The sequence below is a fragment of the Aptenodytes patagonicus genome, chromosome 7 (genome assembly GCF_965638725.1).
Source record: "Aptenodytes patagonicus chromosome 7, bAptPat1.pri.cur, whole genome shotgun sequence".
In the NCBI taxonomy this organism is placed as follows: Eukaryota; Metazoa; Chordata; class Aves; order Sphenisciformes; family Spheniscidae; genus Aptenodytes; species Aptenodytes patagonicus.
The window spans coordinates 31,426,061-31,441,785 of NC_134955.1; the positions used below are offsets into that span (position 1 = coordinate 31,426,061).

At 40.4% G+C, this 15,725-nt stretch overlaps 1 protein-coding gene across 1 annotated transcript in view; it reads left to right on the plus strand.

Annotated features, from left to right (window-relative positions):
• Window positions 1–15,725, plus strand: part of STARD9 (StAR related lipid transfer domain containing 9) — a 119,312-nt gene that overhangs the window by 252 nt on the left and 103,335 nt on the right. Inside the window, exon 2 of the mRNA XM_076344686.1 lies at window positions 15,527–15,596. Coding sequence (XP_076200801.1) covers window positions 15,527–15,596 — 70 coding nt within the window. The remainder of the gene's footprint in view (window positions 1–15,526; window positions 15,597–15,725) is intronic.

The window sequence follows — 15,725 nt, forward strand, 5'->3', positions numbered from 1 at the left end:
TTGACGGTGAGGTACGAGGAGTGGCAGGACTCTTCTCTCCGGGTCGCTAAATAGCTTGGAAAGTCTTCTTGGAAAGGCCCCCACGGGAGCTGTTAGGCTGACTTCCCTCTTCCTGAGCTCCCCAAAATAGGACAGTTGTCATCCAGTGGAAGGGAATCTTCCCTTCCCCTTTTGTTGTCGCTGTTTTTTCCAGCGGGAGGCAGAGCCGGATATTCCCATTGTCGCCCAGCTCCGCTCCCTCCCCGGCTTGCTTGGCTCCAATAGAAATCCCAAAAGCTAAATGGTACGGCTTGAAGACGTCTCCCTCGAGCAAGAAGATGCCGTAGCACAGTGCTCTGGTGTTGTTCGGATATAATGCATAACTAAAACCTTGCAGACTTTGGAAATCCGGGGAGGAAAAGAAAGAGAAAAAGCAAGCAGCCAAAATTTCGGTGGCTGGTAATTTACTCCTCCTGTTAGAGAAATGCTATAGCACTTCAGGCAGAAATGGTTTGAAATGTGGTATGAGCTCTGGGGGCCAGTCTTTGACTTGATCATGCCTTTCTTTTTAGCATGAGTCCCTCATGTTGTCTTCTGGCTGCATTGACTTCTGTGATAAATAACTCTTTTACGTAGTAGAGAAAATGTTTCCTGAAGAGTTGCCCAGCCTGAAAACTAGCCTAGTCATTTAGCCGGCAATACAGTAGCATGTTTTACACTTTTAAATTCTTATTTGTCTATGGATTTTTGCAAGACAAGGTGCCAGAGTGTTGAATAAAATTAAGAAAAACAAAACCTGCTGGTCTTAAATATAAAAAGGGAAAGGTGGAAAGTAATTTACAGGTTTTCAATATATTTTACCTTTAACTCAAAACTAACTGATTTAAAAAATATTTTGTCCATAATTTCATTAAAAAAAAGATTGGGTAATATTGTTCTGATTTATGGCACAGCTGCGAATGGAACAGATTTTAATAGATACTGGCATGTTGTAAGAAGAGTTGCAGCACAGAAGTAAGCTAAGTTTAGCCTTTCATTGCATAGTGTTGCTTTAGTGTTGGAGATATCCTTTGATTTTTATTTTCATCTGTATTGTTAGTCATTCTTAGTATTTACTGGTTAAATAAATTGCCATTATGCTCTCTAGAAATAAAAAACAGTATACAATTGTTAAGCATTAACATTAAATGACAGTTTGGTAATGATACGAAGTTACCCAGACCATAGGACCCTTTTGGTTCGGTCTTGCAGAGTTTAGTGGAGGTTGAAAGTATTTAAAAGTCCGACTGGGCGATGTATTTCATTGTGCAGTCAATGACGTATTTGTTTCTTCCACAATAGCATTTGGCTGCATATTTGCAGTTATGTAGTGGACTTAGTAGGGTCTCCTGTAGACATAAGTTAAAATGAGTGTTTCTTAGCAGTTGGGGAAGAGAGGCCAGAGACTGATTTAGCAGGGGTGTAATCTTCCCTCTCACCAGATCCTCCTTGGTGAGGAACTTTGCACCATGTCTGTCTTAATGTTTCTTCCCTGATGGGTAGCATTAAGCAGTGCATAACAGTGCATATATCATTATAGCATTAAACAGCGCCTATAACTCTGCCAGATAAGGTGTGATAAACAGGAAAACCTTCAACACAGTCAGCGTGGGCCAACTGTTTGGTCGGGAGTGTATCTTGGAGTGGAGGGTGGGATCAGAAAGGTGGACAGCCTCCTGCACATGGGAGAAACTAATCTGGCACTGAAAGGGAAATGTTTGTACGAAGGTGAGAGTGGAAACCCAGGAGGTAATATGAGAAGAGACTGTTAATTCCATCTACTCAGCCTGTGGCAGCGTAACTGACGGGATGGTGAGGCAGAGACCAGTCTTGTGGTATTTGACCCCAAAGGCAATAGGCCATTTATTCCTTGTACTGTGTTGCCACAGCTGAGGTCAGCTAAAGTGTTTCAAGGTGGATTTTTATATTTTATAAAAGGGAAGGGGAAGTGATTGGATGTTCTCTGTGAAGGGTTTGACATGAGAACTTGCTTTCTAACCTTCACCAAAATTGTCCAAATGTAATGACTTCGAGGCAAATACCAAATATATGAAGGCTTAAAGCAACCTTAATAGAGATTGGAAGGACTAAAGCTCTCAGTGGGGATAAGGGCCTGCTCTTTCTATTCCAGCTTCTTTTACCGCTTCCATATTGTGGTCGCACAAGCCTCTCACTCTCTCTATACACACATGCCGTGATTGCCTCTAACAGGTACCCGTGTCGCCAGAGCTCCTAGGATCTCTTAGGTGCTTTAAAAAGAAAAACTTCCTGCATAAAAATTTCAGTTCAACTGGGTTGAAGTACTGTAATGTGTACAATTGCAGTTCCAGCTAAAAATATTAAACTTGGTTTTTTAAGAGTCCCAAAAATTGAAAAGCTGCGGGCAAAGGCTACAACTAGAGGGTTAGTTGGTTGTTTCTAGGCTATCGTACAAACTTTACTTGCTCATTGCTTCTTTTCATTTAATTTACAATGGCAGATGAATGCTGGTTTTGCGTCTTCAAATTTACAGAATATTCAGATGTTAAAAGATGTTAATACGGGAGTTCATAAAATCCTGCTTTCTGTTTAAAGTTTCAATTTTTTATAAACCTTATTAATCACATCTGCAACTTGTTATTTAGCATAAGGCAAAGAGCGGACTTTTTGTTCTGTGCCTGTACGGCGCCCATCACAATGCATTCTTTGACAGAGAGCTCCTATGGGCAAATAATCCCTGATAGTTATGAAATGAGTACAGTTATACAGAATGCAGAAGTTTTTCCTTTGCCTAAACTTTAAATAGCTTGTAGCCAATGTTCTTCATAATGCCATTAGTCATTCTGTAACAGACTAAATGATTTCTTTTTATCACCAAAATGTTGTCCTGGGAGTAAATTCCCTCAAATCTGTTCCCTGGAGTGACATTGCTTTAAAAAGGTCTTTATTACACATTTACTATTCTACATACTAAAAAAGATTTGTTACTTTGTGGTTACATGGATACTCGTTCTGTGTAAATACATTTCCCCCTCAGAATGAAATATGGAAGCTTGAATGGGTGCTATAAATTGACTATAGCAATAGGTAATAATCAGGTATGAAGTAGGAGCTGGGAACCGATGAAATCTCTCTATGGTTTATTTCCGGACATCTTAATGCTTGGTCTATTAGATATTAAACTTTTGTAAGGAAAGTGTAATGTTATTTTTGGCTGCCAGTCAGGAGCTGTTGATGGAAACACTTTCAATGCTAGCACATAACTATGTGAACTAGGAATGTTGTTTCTTTTTCTTTCTTGATTTTTGCTGTGGAGTATGCCAACACCATGGTTTGCGATGTGGTGCTGTGATATCAGATCTGACCCTCCAGACCTGGAAATAGTGTGACTGGCTGAGAAAGAGGGTACATTACCCTTCAAGTATTTCAGTACTGTGTCTAGGGCTCTCCTTGTGCCTGGGTAGCTCACTTAAAGCTGTGTTGGGTATTTGTATGCTACAGTAACGCCTGCAGTGTTAGACATACCCTTTGACTATTTATGTAGGCCAGCAGAAACCAATGCTAGTTTTTATGTGTTTGTCCTTGTGGTATCCCATCACAATTCCAGTACTTGGTCGTGGCTGCTGATTGCTCTTATGGTGGACCTCAGCCCTGTTATATGAGAAGAGGAAGAGAGGCCTGTGTTTGTGCATGGGAGGCCATCTGGGAGGGGAGCGGTCAACGTGTCCGGGACAGTATAGTCAGGACCAGGATGGAGCACAGCTGCCTCATGCCTTGCCTTTCATGACCCACTTCCTCTGCATCTTCTGCTCTGCATCCAGCTGGTCTCAGTTCACTTGTGCATGCTTGTATTCCCTTGTCTCAGTGTAGTTTGAGAACTGCTACGTAAGTAGTCTTAAAGATGGGAAAGAGGGGTTTTAAAAGACAGTGCTCTATACCACAGTGAAAAGCCTCATGCATTACTATAGGATTCTCTTTTTAGCATGCACCAGTGACTAGAAGACATTGCATTCCTTTACGGATTGTGCATTGAGTCCTGGGTAAAATCATTCACAGCAAGTTTGTTTAATTGAATTGTAAAATTATAGCGGTGTAAGTTAAAAACTTGATGCTAGGGCATGCAAGTTGCCCCGTGACACTTTTTGACAGCTTAAAGTACTTTGCTGGGCCCTGAAGTTTGGGAGCTACTTGTGCAGGATCCAGCAAAACAGAAGACATATTCTGATGTTGAAAATATCTTTTCCATTTTTCAGCTGCCTCTGTGGCCTGGAAAAGGAGAGACTGGCAAGGAGCTCTTATTTGAAAGGGTCTTTCCTGGTGTCTTTAATAACTCACAAATGAGCTCTCCCATCCTCTGTGAACCTCATAGACATGTCACCTGAAAGAGTTGCTGAACAGATTAATTAACCTGAAAGCTGCCCTTTGCCTTTCTCTGCTTTGCATTGTTTCCAAGCTGTAACTTGAAGCCTCCTGGCCGGCTGTTTATTTCCCAATCCCCTCAGGAGTTCCTGAGCTTGTCCTCCACACATTGGCAAATGAGAGCATCAAAGAAATGTCGGGGTAGTCCCAAGCGGCAAAGCTGAACCGCACTTCCAGCTGTGCAGGTGTTTACTGTCAGAGTCTGAGCTGCAGCAGAAGTTTTCCTCGTTAATGCTGCTGTGTATGGCACAGTCCTCTAATCACCTTCCTGGGATGCAGCAGGTGACGAGGCTTGAGGGTGGGATAGGGGTGGAGGAGTTAAGTTTGAGCTCCTAAGAACACAGTTGACAGCTGTGAGCCAGCCCGAGGCTGGGAGGGAATTGTCTCGCATAGTAGGGAAAGTTTCTTACAATTTCCAGAAACGTGCTCGGTGTGCCAGACTAACCTGGGCAGTGTGTTGAGTGTAGCTGCAGTGAACAGGTGAGAGAGGAGCTCAGCTGATTGGTGCGTTATGATGTAAACATGTAAAATTCATTTCTATTCAAAAGGAAAGTTATATGGAAAAATAAAATTACTTTAAACGTCATTCTGGAAATGATGCAAAGTAAATTGCTGTTGGTTTGTGCTGGGTATGCCTTTATTAATCTGCTGCGGGGTCAGCTTTGTTAACTAGTCTCTGTGCTGTGGTCCACCACCTTTGCTCTTTCTAATCACGTTGTGGTAAGTAAAAGGAAGGATTATTATGTAAGCAAGACTTTTTGCTGGTTTATAGACTGTGCTGTTAGCTAATTTACATGCTTGTGTATAACCACAAGAACTTAGAGCAATATTGCCCACCGCTGACAAGTGGTAACTTGTAGCAATTTTTGTAGAAAACATTCCTTGAATCTTCTGCATAACTGATGTTAAACGCTGTATCAAAATAAAATTAAAGCAACAGCAGATTGGAGGTTATTGTTGTTCTCCCTCTCACCCCCACCAAAGCAAATGTGATTGTTTTACTTATTCAAGCATATTCCTTTCAAAATGTTTATTTTTCACTAGTTGCTCAGTGCTGCCCTTTTTAAGCACTTTTTGAAGCAACCCTGTTCAGGCTGTTGTATCTCTGTCTTAAAACTTCATAATGCCAGTGGTATGAGGAGTGTATTCTGAGGAAAGATAGCCATAGACATTTAGGTTAACATTTCAAAAGCTTTTCCAATTATATTAAAAAAAAAAAAAAAAAAAAGAAAAGCCATGACCCTGCTTTATTCAAACTGTTGTTGTGATACGCTACTTCAAATGTATTTGATGCAAGTGTATAATGACACAAGATATTGGCATCATTAGTATTCATACAGTTTATATTTGTTTACAACTTCACCTTCTGCTTAAGTTAGCTTTCCTGTGCTTTTTGGATAGTGTTTAAAAAGTGTTTGTATCTTATCTTTCTTGAAAAAACAGTGTTTGCAAGGAGAGAACATTTGTTTTGTTTTATATTTCTAAAGGTAGATGGGAGGATTTTTTTCTTCTTTTTGGTACTTTTCTTGAGCTGACTTAAACTTTGTTCTGTGACCCAAGTGTGTGTTGGATAAATTAGCTCTCTGTTAATGGAATATTGCCATAATCTCTATTAATTGCTTTACTGGATGTAAATGGAAATAACTTCCTTAGAAATCTGTATATATTTTACATTAGCACAAGAAATATATTGCAGTCAAAAATTCTCTAGAAAATGGATGTAGTATAATTTTATTTTATAGATATTCACCATATGTTCCACATGGATGTAATTTTCAAATACAAGACAAAATACTACTTTCTTTGAAGAAACAGACACAGTTGTCTTTCATTTCAAAGGGACCAGAATCTGCCTGTGAAAAGAAAAGGTATAAATACAGGAAAAAAAAACAGGTAACAGGCAAGAGTAGAAAACACCTTTTAGCTTGCTTAGAACTATTAGATACTTCTCATGCTATTCCAAAGTTTAGACTAAGGCAGGCCATTGAACACGGTATAGCGAAGTGTCTTTCTTCTACCCTGACCTTGTTTCCTTAGCCTTCTCAATCGTATATTTTAGTATATATATTCCTTGCTACCTTGGTGCTGTCGTCCTCTCACACCTAGACAAATGGCAGGCTTTTATCTACTTTTATCTACTGTGATAGCTGAGAGAGTTGTTCCTCTGTGTCCCTCTGTTACACGACAGTCCGTTTCTTCAGGTGGCAGTAGTTGAACTCTGTCCCAAAAGCCGTGGGTTTTGGGGTTGGTACCTTATGGTGGGAAAGCTGTCTCAGGCCTCCAAGAGTTGCTGTCTGAAAATCTGTACAAACTGCATTGGTTATGCATTGCTCATGATTACAAGCTTTTTTTCCCACAGAAGAGCTGGGATTTTTAAAAGAAAAATTGAGATTCTAATTTTGTGTTTATAGAGAGGAGGTCCCTCTCCCAGACAAATATATTCTAACATTTGTGTATTCTGTTTTGTAATCTAGCCTACTGTTAAGGTTATCTCGACATCTTTCCCTCTCTCTCTCTCTCTGTCAAATTAGTTATTTTGCTTTGCCTAGTCTATGATTTAAAGTTTCATGTAAACTATCATTGAGGTGGCTGCTCTTTTCTCTTAGTATCTGTACTTGGCACTAGCAGGTGGTTTTCATAAGTCACATCTGTGTTTTTAAAAGGGTACTGCATCAGCAACCTTTCCCAGATGTATTCTTCTTGCAGTTGCTTGAAGCAAGTTTTATAACTTTGGTAAAGGGCAGACTTTCTAGCTATTTAAAAGGGCAGGACTGTGCATGTCTTGAGTGGCCACCACTGCCCATTCCACAGAAGATGATGCTTCTGCTGATTTTATGTGACAATACTGTGCCTGTACTCATTTAAGCCACGAGCACAAGGCGCTAGCTACTGGCAGTTTACTTCCCAGAATAAGAGGCTGTCTCCTCTTCTTTCACTTCCCTTGTTGCCTGTGCAAAAGCAGCTGCAACAATGTCCTAAAACAACAACAGCAAAACCAGCTTTTGGAAGCCTTCTAACTAATATTTTGCATTTTCATAGAACTCTTTTTTCCTCCCACTTTATGAATGTCAGAATGTTTTGGAGCAGGGATCAGATTTTTTGTATGCAGCGAAGAAAAATAGGGCACAATGTCATTAAATAACCTGGCCAAAGCTATGGCTCTGCTGGGCAGTTTCGTTCTCTGAGACCACATGCTCGCTCTGAGAGAAGTTGTAGTAATGTAAGATGACATGACTGCATGCACAGAGATCACTGCACATCTCCCCTGGGCGATGGTGCAGAGGTTGGATGCTAGTCTTATGGAACCTTTGTGCAGTACATGGTGAGACACCACCACTGTGCACAGACAATTTATGCAAGTTTTGGGTAGGATTTCCCCAGTTTCCTTTTCTTTAGTCCAATGCTTTATGTGAACTTTAAAAAGCTGTACACTTCTAAAATTTTCCTGCCATCTTCCTATCTGTGGCATAGATTTTAAACAAAAGAGTGGAGTTTTGCACCTCTGTTTTTAGAATTTAAGGATTTACTGTAGTAGCTGCTTTTGATACAATGAAAGAGGTACCTAAGCAAGAGAGATGAGACAGTGCATAGCAGCATTCAGTGTCACAGTCATTTATTTAACTATGATCACAGATTGAAGTTCTGTCCTGGTAGAATGAAAACTGACCACTGTATCCAAATTCTGGTTTGCATGGAAATCACAGCATTTGCACAGAATTTCTTTGATGCAAGAGTCTGTGAATTATACTATCTCATTACTCAGTGAACAGTTGGGAAATCAAGGCTGGATGAAACTGGACTGACTGGACTGTAGCTTTGTTTTAAATCCTCCTTATTTCATGCTTCCTTAAATGCTGGTGGTATGACAGATGAAAAGACTTTTTCCTCTCCTCTTCCCTCCTCCCCTCAATGCCTCTGTATGAAGGAGGAAGCATCATTATTCCATAGCTGTTCAAAGCACTGATGGATCATCAGAAGTATTTCTGACTTGGATTGCTCAAGGAAGATGCCTGGCGCTCTTGTTCTAGCAGTACAAGACTTCAGAGATGGCGCAGACAGGAGCACTCTTCTTGTACTGTGCCATTCGCATGGGCAGGATTGCAGAGCTTACTGTGACCGGAGGAGGCCACCCTGTGCTTCCTCTCCTAGCTAATGAATATACATATTAGAAGTCTTGTAAGGTTAAGAAGACTTTAACTGTTTGAGCAGGCCTGTATCTGAAAAGAGCACTGACAATGCCTCATGTTCATCTCTGCACCAAATATTCCTATTTTTGTTGCTATGTAATATTTGCAAAGAAGAGTAGGGGGAAACCACACGAGGGTGATGGTGATTGCTAGGAATGGTGATTTTTGACTGTCAGATTGTGTTAGCCATTATCAGAGCCAATGAAAGCTCTATACAGCTAGGAGTAGCCTTGAAAGATAACTTGAGCAGCATGTCTAGTATAGCAACGTGCTGTCTTGGTGAACTCTGTGTACTTGGCTTCAATATAGATTTTTAAATTATTTATAAACATCTGTTCTGAATTTGGTAGGAGGATTGCTGACTGGGTGTGCACTCCTCTTTTGCAAGACACAGTAAAACAATTATGACTTAAAGAGAAATATCCAAAATAGTGCTGGGTAGTACTAAATAATGAAAAACATTGAAAACAAACTTTAGGTAAATTTATTGATTATTGATACTTTTAGGAAAAAAAAACTGCATTAGCCAAAGTGAGGATGTTCATACTGTTAAAAGCTCTTGACTTTCACAGCTTACAGCAGTAGGGATAAGGATACAGATTATGCTGGTGTCACAGAGGGATGCTGTGTTTGGGAAAGTTGTAGTTGCAGGTACCTTAACTTGTCAGTAAAGCGCAGAAGCTCTAATGGCTGAAGGCTTTGACATTCTTCTCTACAGTTTCTGATGGACCAGCATGGACTCTTAGTGCTCTTCTTATTGCACCCTTGGTCTCTCGACAGATGTGTCCTCAACCCATTTTGTCTGGCACAATGTTCTCTGAAGACTAGCATAACTTAGAAAATACACCCTGCATTGTTTGTTTCTGTGGCCAAGGTCAGTCACTCAGGAGGTGCAAAGATGGCAGCTTCTCAAAGATACTTCTGCCAAGGCCACCAATGAACAGAAAGCAGAGACACTTTACAATATAATGTTAATGGGAAGGAAAAGATAAATCTGAATACTCCCTGAACTTTTCCCCATAAAACCTTTAGACTTTATGAGCAAGAAAAAGCTTGGGTTAGATTTGCCTCAGGATTATACTGCAGCTGCTGACATGGTGACTGCATAGGGGTGCCATTAGGTTGCACAAAGCATCCCAGGTACAAGTGGAGGTCGTTTGGTAAATGTTGTACCTTACTTATAGGCTATCACGGCTGTGGGTCACATCCTGGGAAGTGACAAGAGTCCTGGAGACAGCAGCAGTGACTGCTGGCATGCATCCTGCTGAGCTTGCTACAGGTGTGCTTTTGGTTGTGTTTGTAAGCAGAGTGTGAAAATGTCCATCACAGGCCACAGAAGGCTACTTTTTTCTAGAAAGGTCTAGAAAAAAGATTAAAGTGAATTGTTCCAAAAAAACAGAACTGACATGATTGCCCAGATCAGCAAAAATCTCTGCCAGAGGGGAGGGATTGATACTGTTGCCATACTGCTTTTGAGGTCCTCTGTCTCAGTACACCTTGAGATTGGGTTTGGAGTTAACTTGGGTGATGGGAATTGGTAGGAAAGCATAAGTACTTGCAACGATTACATTGCAAGGTTATTTTCAAAGTTTGTATGAGTAGACACATGCTCAATTCTTTCAAAAATTATTTAAGATTTCTCATGTACTTGAGTGGTATATATGGGCTTTAGTATGTTTGATTACTTTGGTGGGCATTTGGTGGTCTGTATTTGTAGAAGCTCTTTTGTTGTATGACATGACTACTGCTAATGACTCCAATATTTTTGCTTTACTGCATGTGCATGTTTTTAAAATAAACAGGCGACTTTTAAAAGTCAGCTCTTTTGTTTTCCAAGTGCCTGACTGTTATTTGAGAGAGTGGAGAAGTGGGGCAAATTTTATAAAGCCTAGAATAAACAGCTGCCACCTTTCTTTCCACCCACTGTTTCCTCCAGTTCTGTATACCTACTTGCACTTCTGTACTCGGTGTCTGAACTCATCTCAGCAAGGTCCAGCACGCTGTGAAATGTCCCTCTTGGGGGTCTTGATCCTCCCGTGATTCTTTCCCACAGGCTTGTTCTTCCAGGTCTTGCAGAGTGTCTGTTGTCCCTCTGGGGTTGCATTAGCTTTACGTGTTGGCTGCAGAAATGGTTTGTCATAGGAACAGCAAATATTATGAGGAGATTTCCCTTTGGACTGCCCCTGTTTTTTGGACTGCCACAAAAGCTTTGCTTCTGTCAGGTCTCTCTTGTAGCTCCCTGTTATGGCCCTGCCGCTGCATTCTGTACTTGTGTCACTGTTCTGTTGCTGGGTCTGCATTTCTCTAAAACTTGCTGTGTCTGAGAAGATGCAGGTCTGGGACATGTACCATTAAATGGTCTTTCTACAGCTCTGTCTTTGCATGAAAACAAGTTATCTGTACAAAGTAATTTAGAAGAGAGGCACTTCCCAAACACAGCATGAATTTTTCAAGAAGTGGGGAAGAAGGGAGGATGGGGAAACGAAATGTTAAGATCACTGTGACTTCTGAGCAGCAGAAGTCAAATGTGTTTAGTGTACTTTGGAATTGATTTTATTGGTACAAGGAATGCAGCTTTCATACCTGTGGAGCAGAGCACCCATTCCTAAGGATGACTGATTGTTTCATCAGTCAAATGCAAACTGTGGTGCACGTGTGTAAGACTGTATTGACAAACACAGTTTTTGCTGTGTAGTAGAGAGCTTTTGTAGTGTTTGCAGTCTGGACTTAAGGTCAGAACGTCTAGAACAGCTGTGAGTCTGCTTTGCCTCCTGGGCTTTATATATTAAACTGTTGCTTTCTTTCCCAAAATTCTCTGGTTTGTACCTAAAAGAGGGATGAAATAAACACATGTTTACAGGGAGGCTGAACGTACAGTTTGTAGAGCTGGGAATGGCTGCAGATCAGTTTTGTTTTGTTTATGCTCAATGCTCTCTGGCTGTAAGCTGCTGCAGAAGGGAAGGGTCTCCATTCCCACCATTGCATGTTCCTGCCGTTTCTCTTGCTTTGGCTTAGCAACTGTGCAACCACTGTGCTTAGTGCTCTGGAAGGGCTCGCTGGCCCCGTGGCACCTTGATTATTTATTTTGGTGTGTTTGTTTTCCAATCACAGCTGATCTGAGTCATTGCATGGGTGTGTTATTGTTAGATCAGATGCAAGAAAAGAAGTGGGAACATATGTGGGATGTTGGAGCAGAGAAGAGAAATTGCCCCTTGTAGCAGCAGCCTGCAGTTAAGATAAATAAAGTATGCTGTGAATCTGCACCCAGAGCAAGAGAAGACTTTAGTTCTATCCCTGTTTGCTGGTGGCTTTCTTGTTGTGTGAGATTTGAACAAAGCTACTTGACTGCTGTATAGAGCTTTTTGTCTGCATAGTGAGGAATCATGTTACCCCGTGGTGAAAGGTGGTGCGGTAATTTTGTTTTGTGTTGTTTGTATTTTACTGGTTTTATATTTATTTTAATATAAGTATATAAATATGAGTACATAAATTTATATATATATGAAAAATTTTCATACTTCAAAAGTTTTATGTTTGGAATTTCTTCTTTATCTTGAATCTTCAGTAATGACTGTGGCCTGGGAGAACATCAGGTGATGAGAACCCGCAGCATAAAGTCATTCATTCGTAGGGTTGTGTATAGTGCATGTGGACTGAAGGCAGTGAGTTTCATGTAATTATTATAGGTGGGGTTGGGAGCACTGCTTGTTGTTGAGGTTGCCTTACATCTGCAATTAGAATACCCTAGCATTTAAAACTATTAAAAGCTTTGCCAGATTTCAACCATTTGTGTAGAAACCTTCCATGCGTGAATGCCCGCCTCAGGCTAAATATTTTTAAGTATTTTTAAGCTTCGTCCAGAACAGTTCAGCTGCTATAGAAGATGAGGTTAAGGGAAAATTAGGTTTTAAAATATTTAAAAGTAGCTTAGGGTGACCTCTTATTTGAATTTCCAATTGATTTAAAATTGGAAATCTGGTGTGCGTTTTTTTTAATTCCCCATCTGAATCAACCCATTTCTGCCCAAGTTCTAAACAACTAAAACCCTTTAACATGCTCAGTGAAGACTTGCAAGAACAGAGTAGGTAAAAGTTTTGAGGGATCTGCTTCCTCTTAGTGCATCTGAGTTTGTATTCTCTAGTGTTGACCAAATTGTGCTTGCACCATCCCCACAAGTCAAAAAACTCATCAGCTGAGCACTGCCTTGATAAATTGATCTCAGTGTTGTCCAAGTCCCAGTTGAAGCCCAGGCATAGGAACTGAGAGCAAGGTCTTCTGTCCCATTTAATTGCAATAATCTGTTTGCTGACCCCAGCTGGTGTCCAGGAAGAAACTCTGATTCAGTTGTGGAGTATACAAGTAAACTTGTGATAGAGGCTGGAAGAGCTGACAAGGGGAGTAGGATCACATACCTCTGGAGCAGAGAGATCAGCCTAAAACAGCTACAGTACAGTAGAAGGGAGACAAGACCTGCAGAGCATTTGAAGACACTAAAATTGAATGTGGGCCCGTGGACAAGATGCCAGAGAGAACAGATAGCAGGTACCTGTAATGGATGATGTGTGTGCATATGGGGAAGAGGATAGGAACTCAGTGAACTGTAACTGGGGTGATAAGACTGGAGGGTTAACAGTAGGATGGAAAAATAGAGAATGCTCATGGGATTAGGAAGCAGGATAGGGCCAAGATTATACTGGGGCAATGGAGAAAAGAATATGTGTAACTGAAGCAAGCTCCCTCCTAAAGGATCCCTCCAATTTTGTCTGTCTTCTGCTGTTCTTAAATTCTTGTGAAATTCTCTGTCAAAATGTCCCATTTCCTCTTAGATCTGGTCTGCTGTAGAGGGTAACTGTCAACTTTGTCCATTAGCTCACCTGGCAGAGGTTTGTATGTGGATATGCAAGTCCCCACACTTACTTGTGTTGGAAAACACTTGCTTTTCAAAACATCTAAGAAATTGCACACGTACAGATTAAATGCATGAGTTGCAAACTTCTACCTTAGATACTCACAGCCTCTATCCTTAGGCACTTGTCCCTCTTTATTTGCTCTTTAGGGAGCCTTATGGGGCCTCTGTTCAGTACTCAGCTGTGCATAATGCAACATTTGGTACCCAGCTGTACATAACGCAAATTCTCTCTCCTGTGAGCGTTCTTCTTTCTCCTGGGCTCTAACTCAGGGCTCTGGTGGCTGATGTGTTGAACTGCTGAACACTCACAGTTTAACTAAAACCTCTGGGACCTGTGCTTGTATTTTCTATAGGAAGTGCCACGTGTAAGTATGTATTACAGAAAGTACTAAGTTCAGTCTGACTCAAGGCAGGTGCTCAAAATTAGTAAAGTGAAGCACAGAGACTTTAAGGTAAAGCATTTGCATATCCCTGCAAAATAGGGACAGCTGCCTACGCTCAGAAATGTGTTTAAAACTTCTTTATGCTTGTAAAGCTCAAATGCTGCAGTGATTGTCTCTGTGGAAGTCTTAAGTATCCTAAGGCATTGTTTTGAATGTTGTTTTGGTACAGAAAATGTGGGGTAAAAACTGAGAACCAGAGAGGAGAGACCCCAGAGGCAGGCCATGTTGTGCTACGTGCTGCCTGGAAGTTAGAGTTGTCAGTGAAAGGAGATTGTAATCGGTGGGGGGTAAATACTTCCGTACACATGTAAGGAAATCTGGTAAAAGAAAGATCTGGGTCCATGAATGAACAGTGGTCAACTGGGTTTGAATTTTCTAATTCTTGTTTTATCTTATCTAGTTTTTAACTGATCTGATGATACCGATCCAGCTGATTATCAGGGGATATATACACACAGCTAATCTCAAATGACAATGTCTGTGCCTTCAGCTTTATTTTAAACAAAGTATGACAAAACTGCACTAAAGACAGAATTGATTTTATTTCTAAACCAATTTCTTCCAGCTTTACAAAGGCATTAGGCTTCATCAAAATAAAACTTTCTGGTAAAGTTGCAGCTTACAAGATTTGTCAGTATCAGAGTGCAAAGCAAAATATAGAATAAATATAAAGGATAAAACATCTTTCTCCTGTTCTTAGCCTCTCAGTACCAAAGTATTCGGTTATTTTCTGCTGTCAGATAAGTAGGCCACTGACCTCATCTTCCTCATTTTTATCTTGCTATGTATAAAAAAAATCCATGATATTTATTGAGAGGGATGTGAGTCAACACACCCATAAATAAGAGCATCCTTAACTTCAAGTAGCTATCATGCTGTCAGCCCAGAAATAAGGTGTGTGTTGGTTTTTTTGGTTTTTTTTTGCTTTGGCCACATGCTTTTTCATTCTTTTCTAATATGACTCATCTTTGGAAGTGGAAGTTGGCTGTAGTAGCCAGTCATAGCTGTGTTCAATGGGAGTTTTACACAGACAGTATATATGAGCGTGTGGTTCTTTGCACTTGTGGAACAATCCTGTCCATTTACATTTCAGGACAGTTTTGTTTTGCTAAAGACTACTTTTTTGAGGACTACAACAAACACTTTGGATTATGTGGTAAAAATCAGACAGTACAACTTGACAACACTTCTGGCTCACAGGTCTGTGACATGGATCCGTACTCCACAAAGCACAGCCAGTCTACCCATGTTCCACTCTACTTCCTTGTAATCATAATTTAAAACAACAACTCTTACTTTGTAAGGATTTTATTTCAAATTATTTAGGACAAGCACTTTGAAACTGTTTAATGATCGCAGTCCTGTTTTGTTCTTTTACTATTGATATATCTGGCTGCAAATCTGCAAATGCTACTTCCTGTCACAGAGTGTCTTATGAGTATCTGTTTTATAGCTCTTTCTGATTTGCAATTTATTAAAGTAAACACAAATTTCTGGGGTTTACGAATTTGGCATGCATCTTTCTGTGTCTTCATATTTTAAATGGATTTTTGAATGTGTTCTATTTCCAGAGAGAATGCAGAAGGACGAAGAGTGATTGTAGAAGTTGATGACAAAGTGGCAAAAGTCAGAAATACAAAGGTATGCTTTCTGTTATCTTGTCTTTCTCATATAAGGATCCTGATATCCTGATGCTTTTCTATGTTTGCTTGGCTATTGTATCATTCTAATAGAAATATTAAGGGAGAAGTTTAAACTGGCACAGCTAGA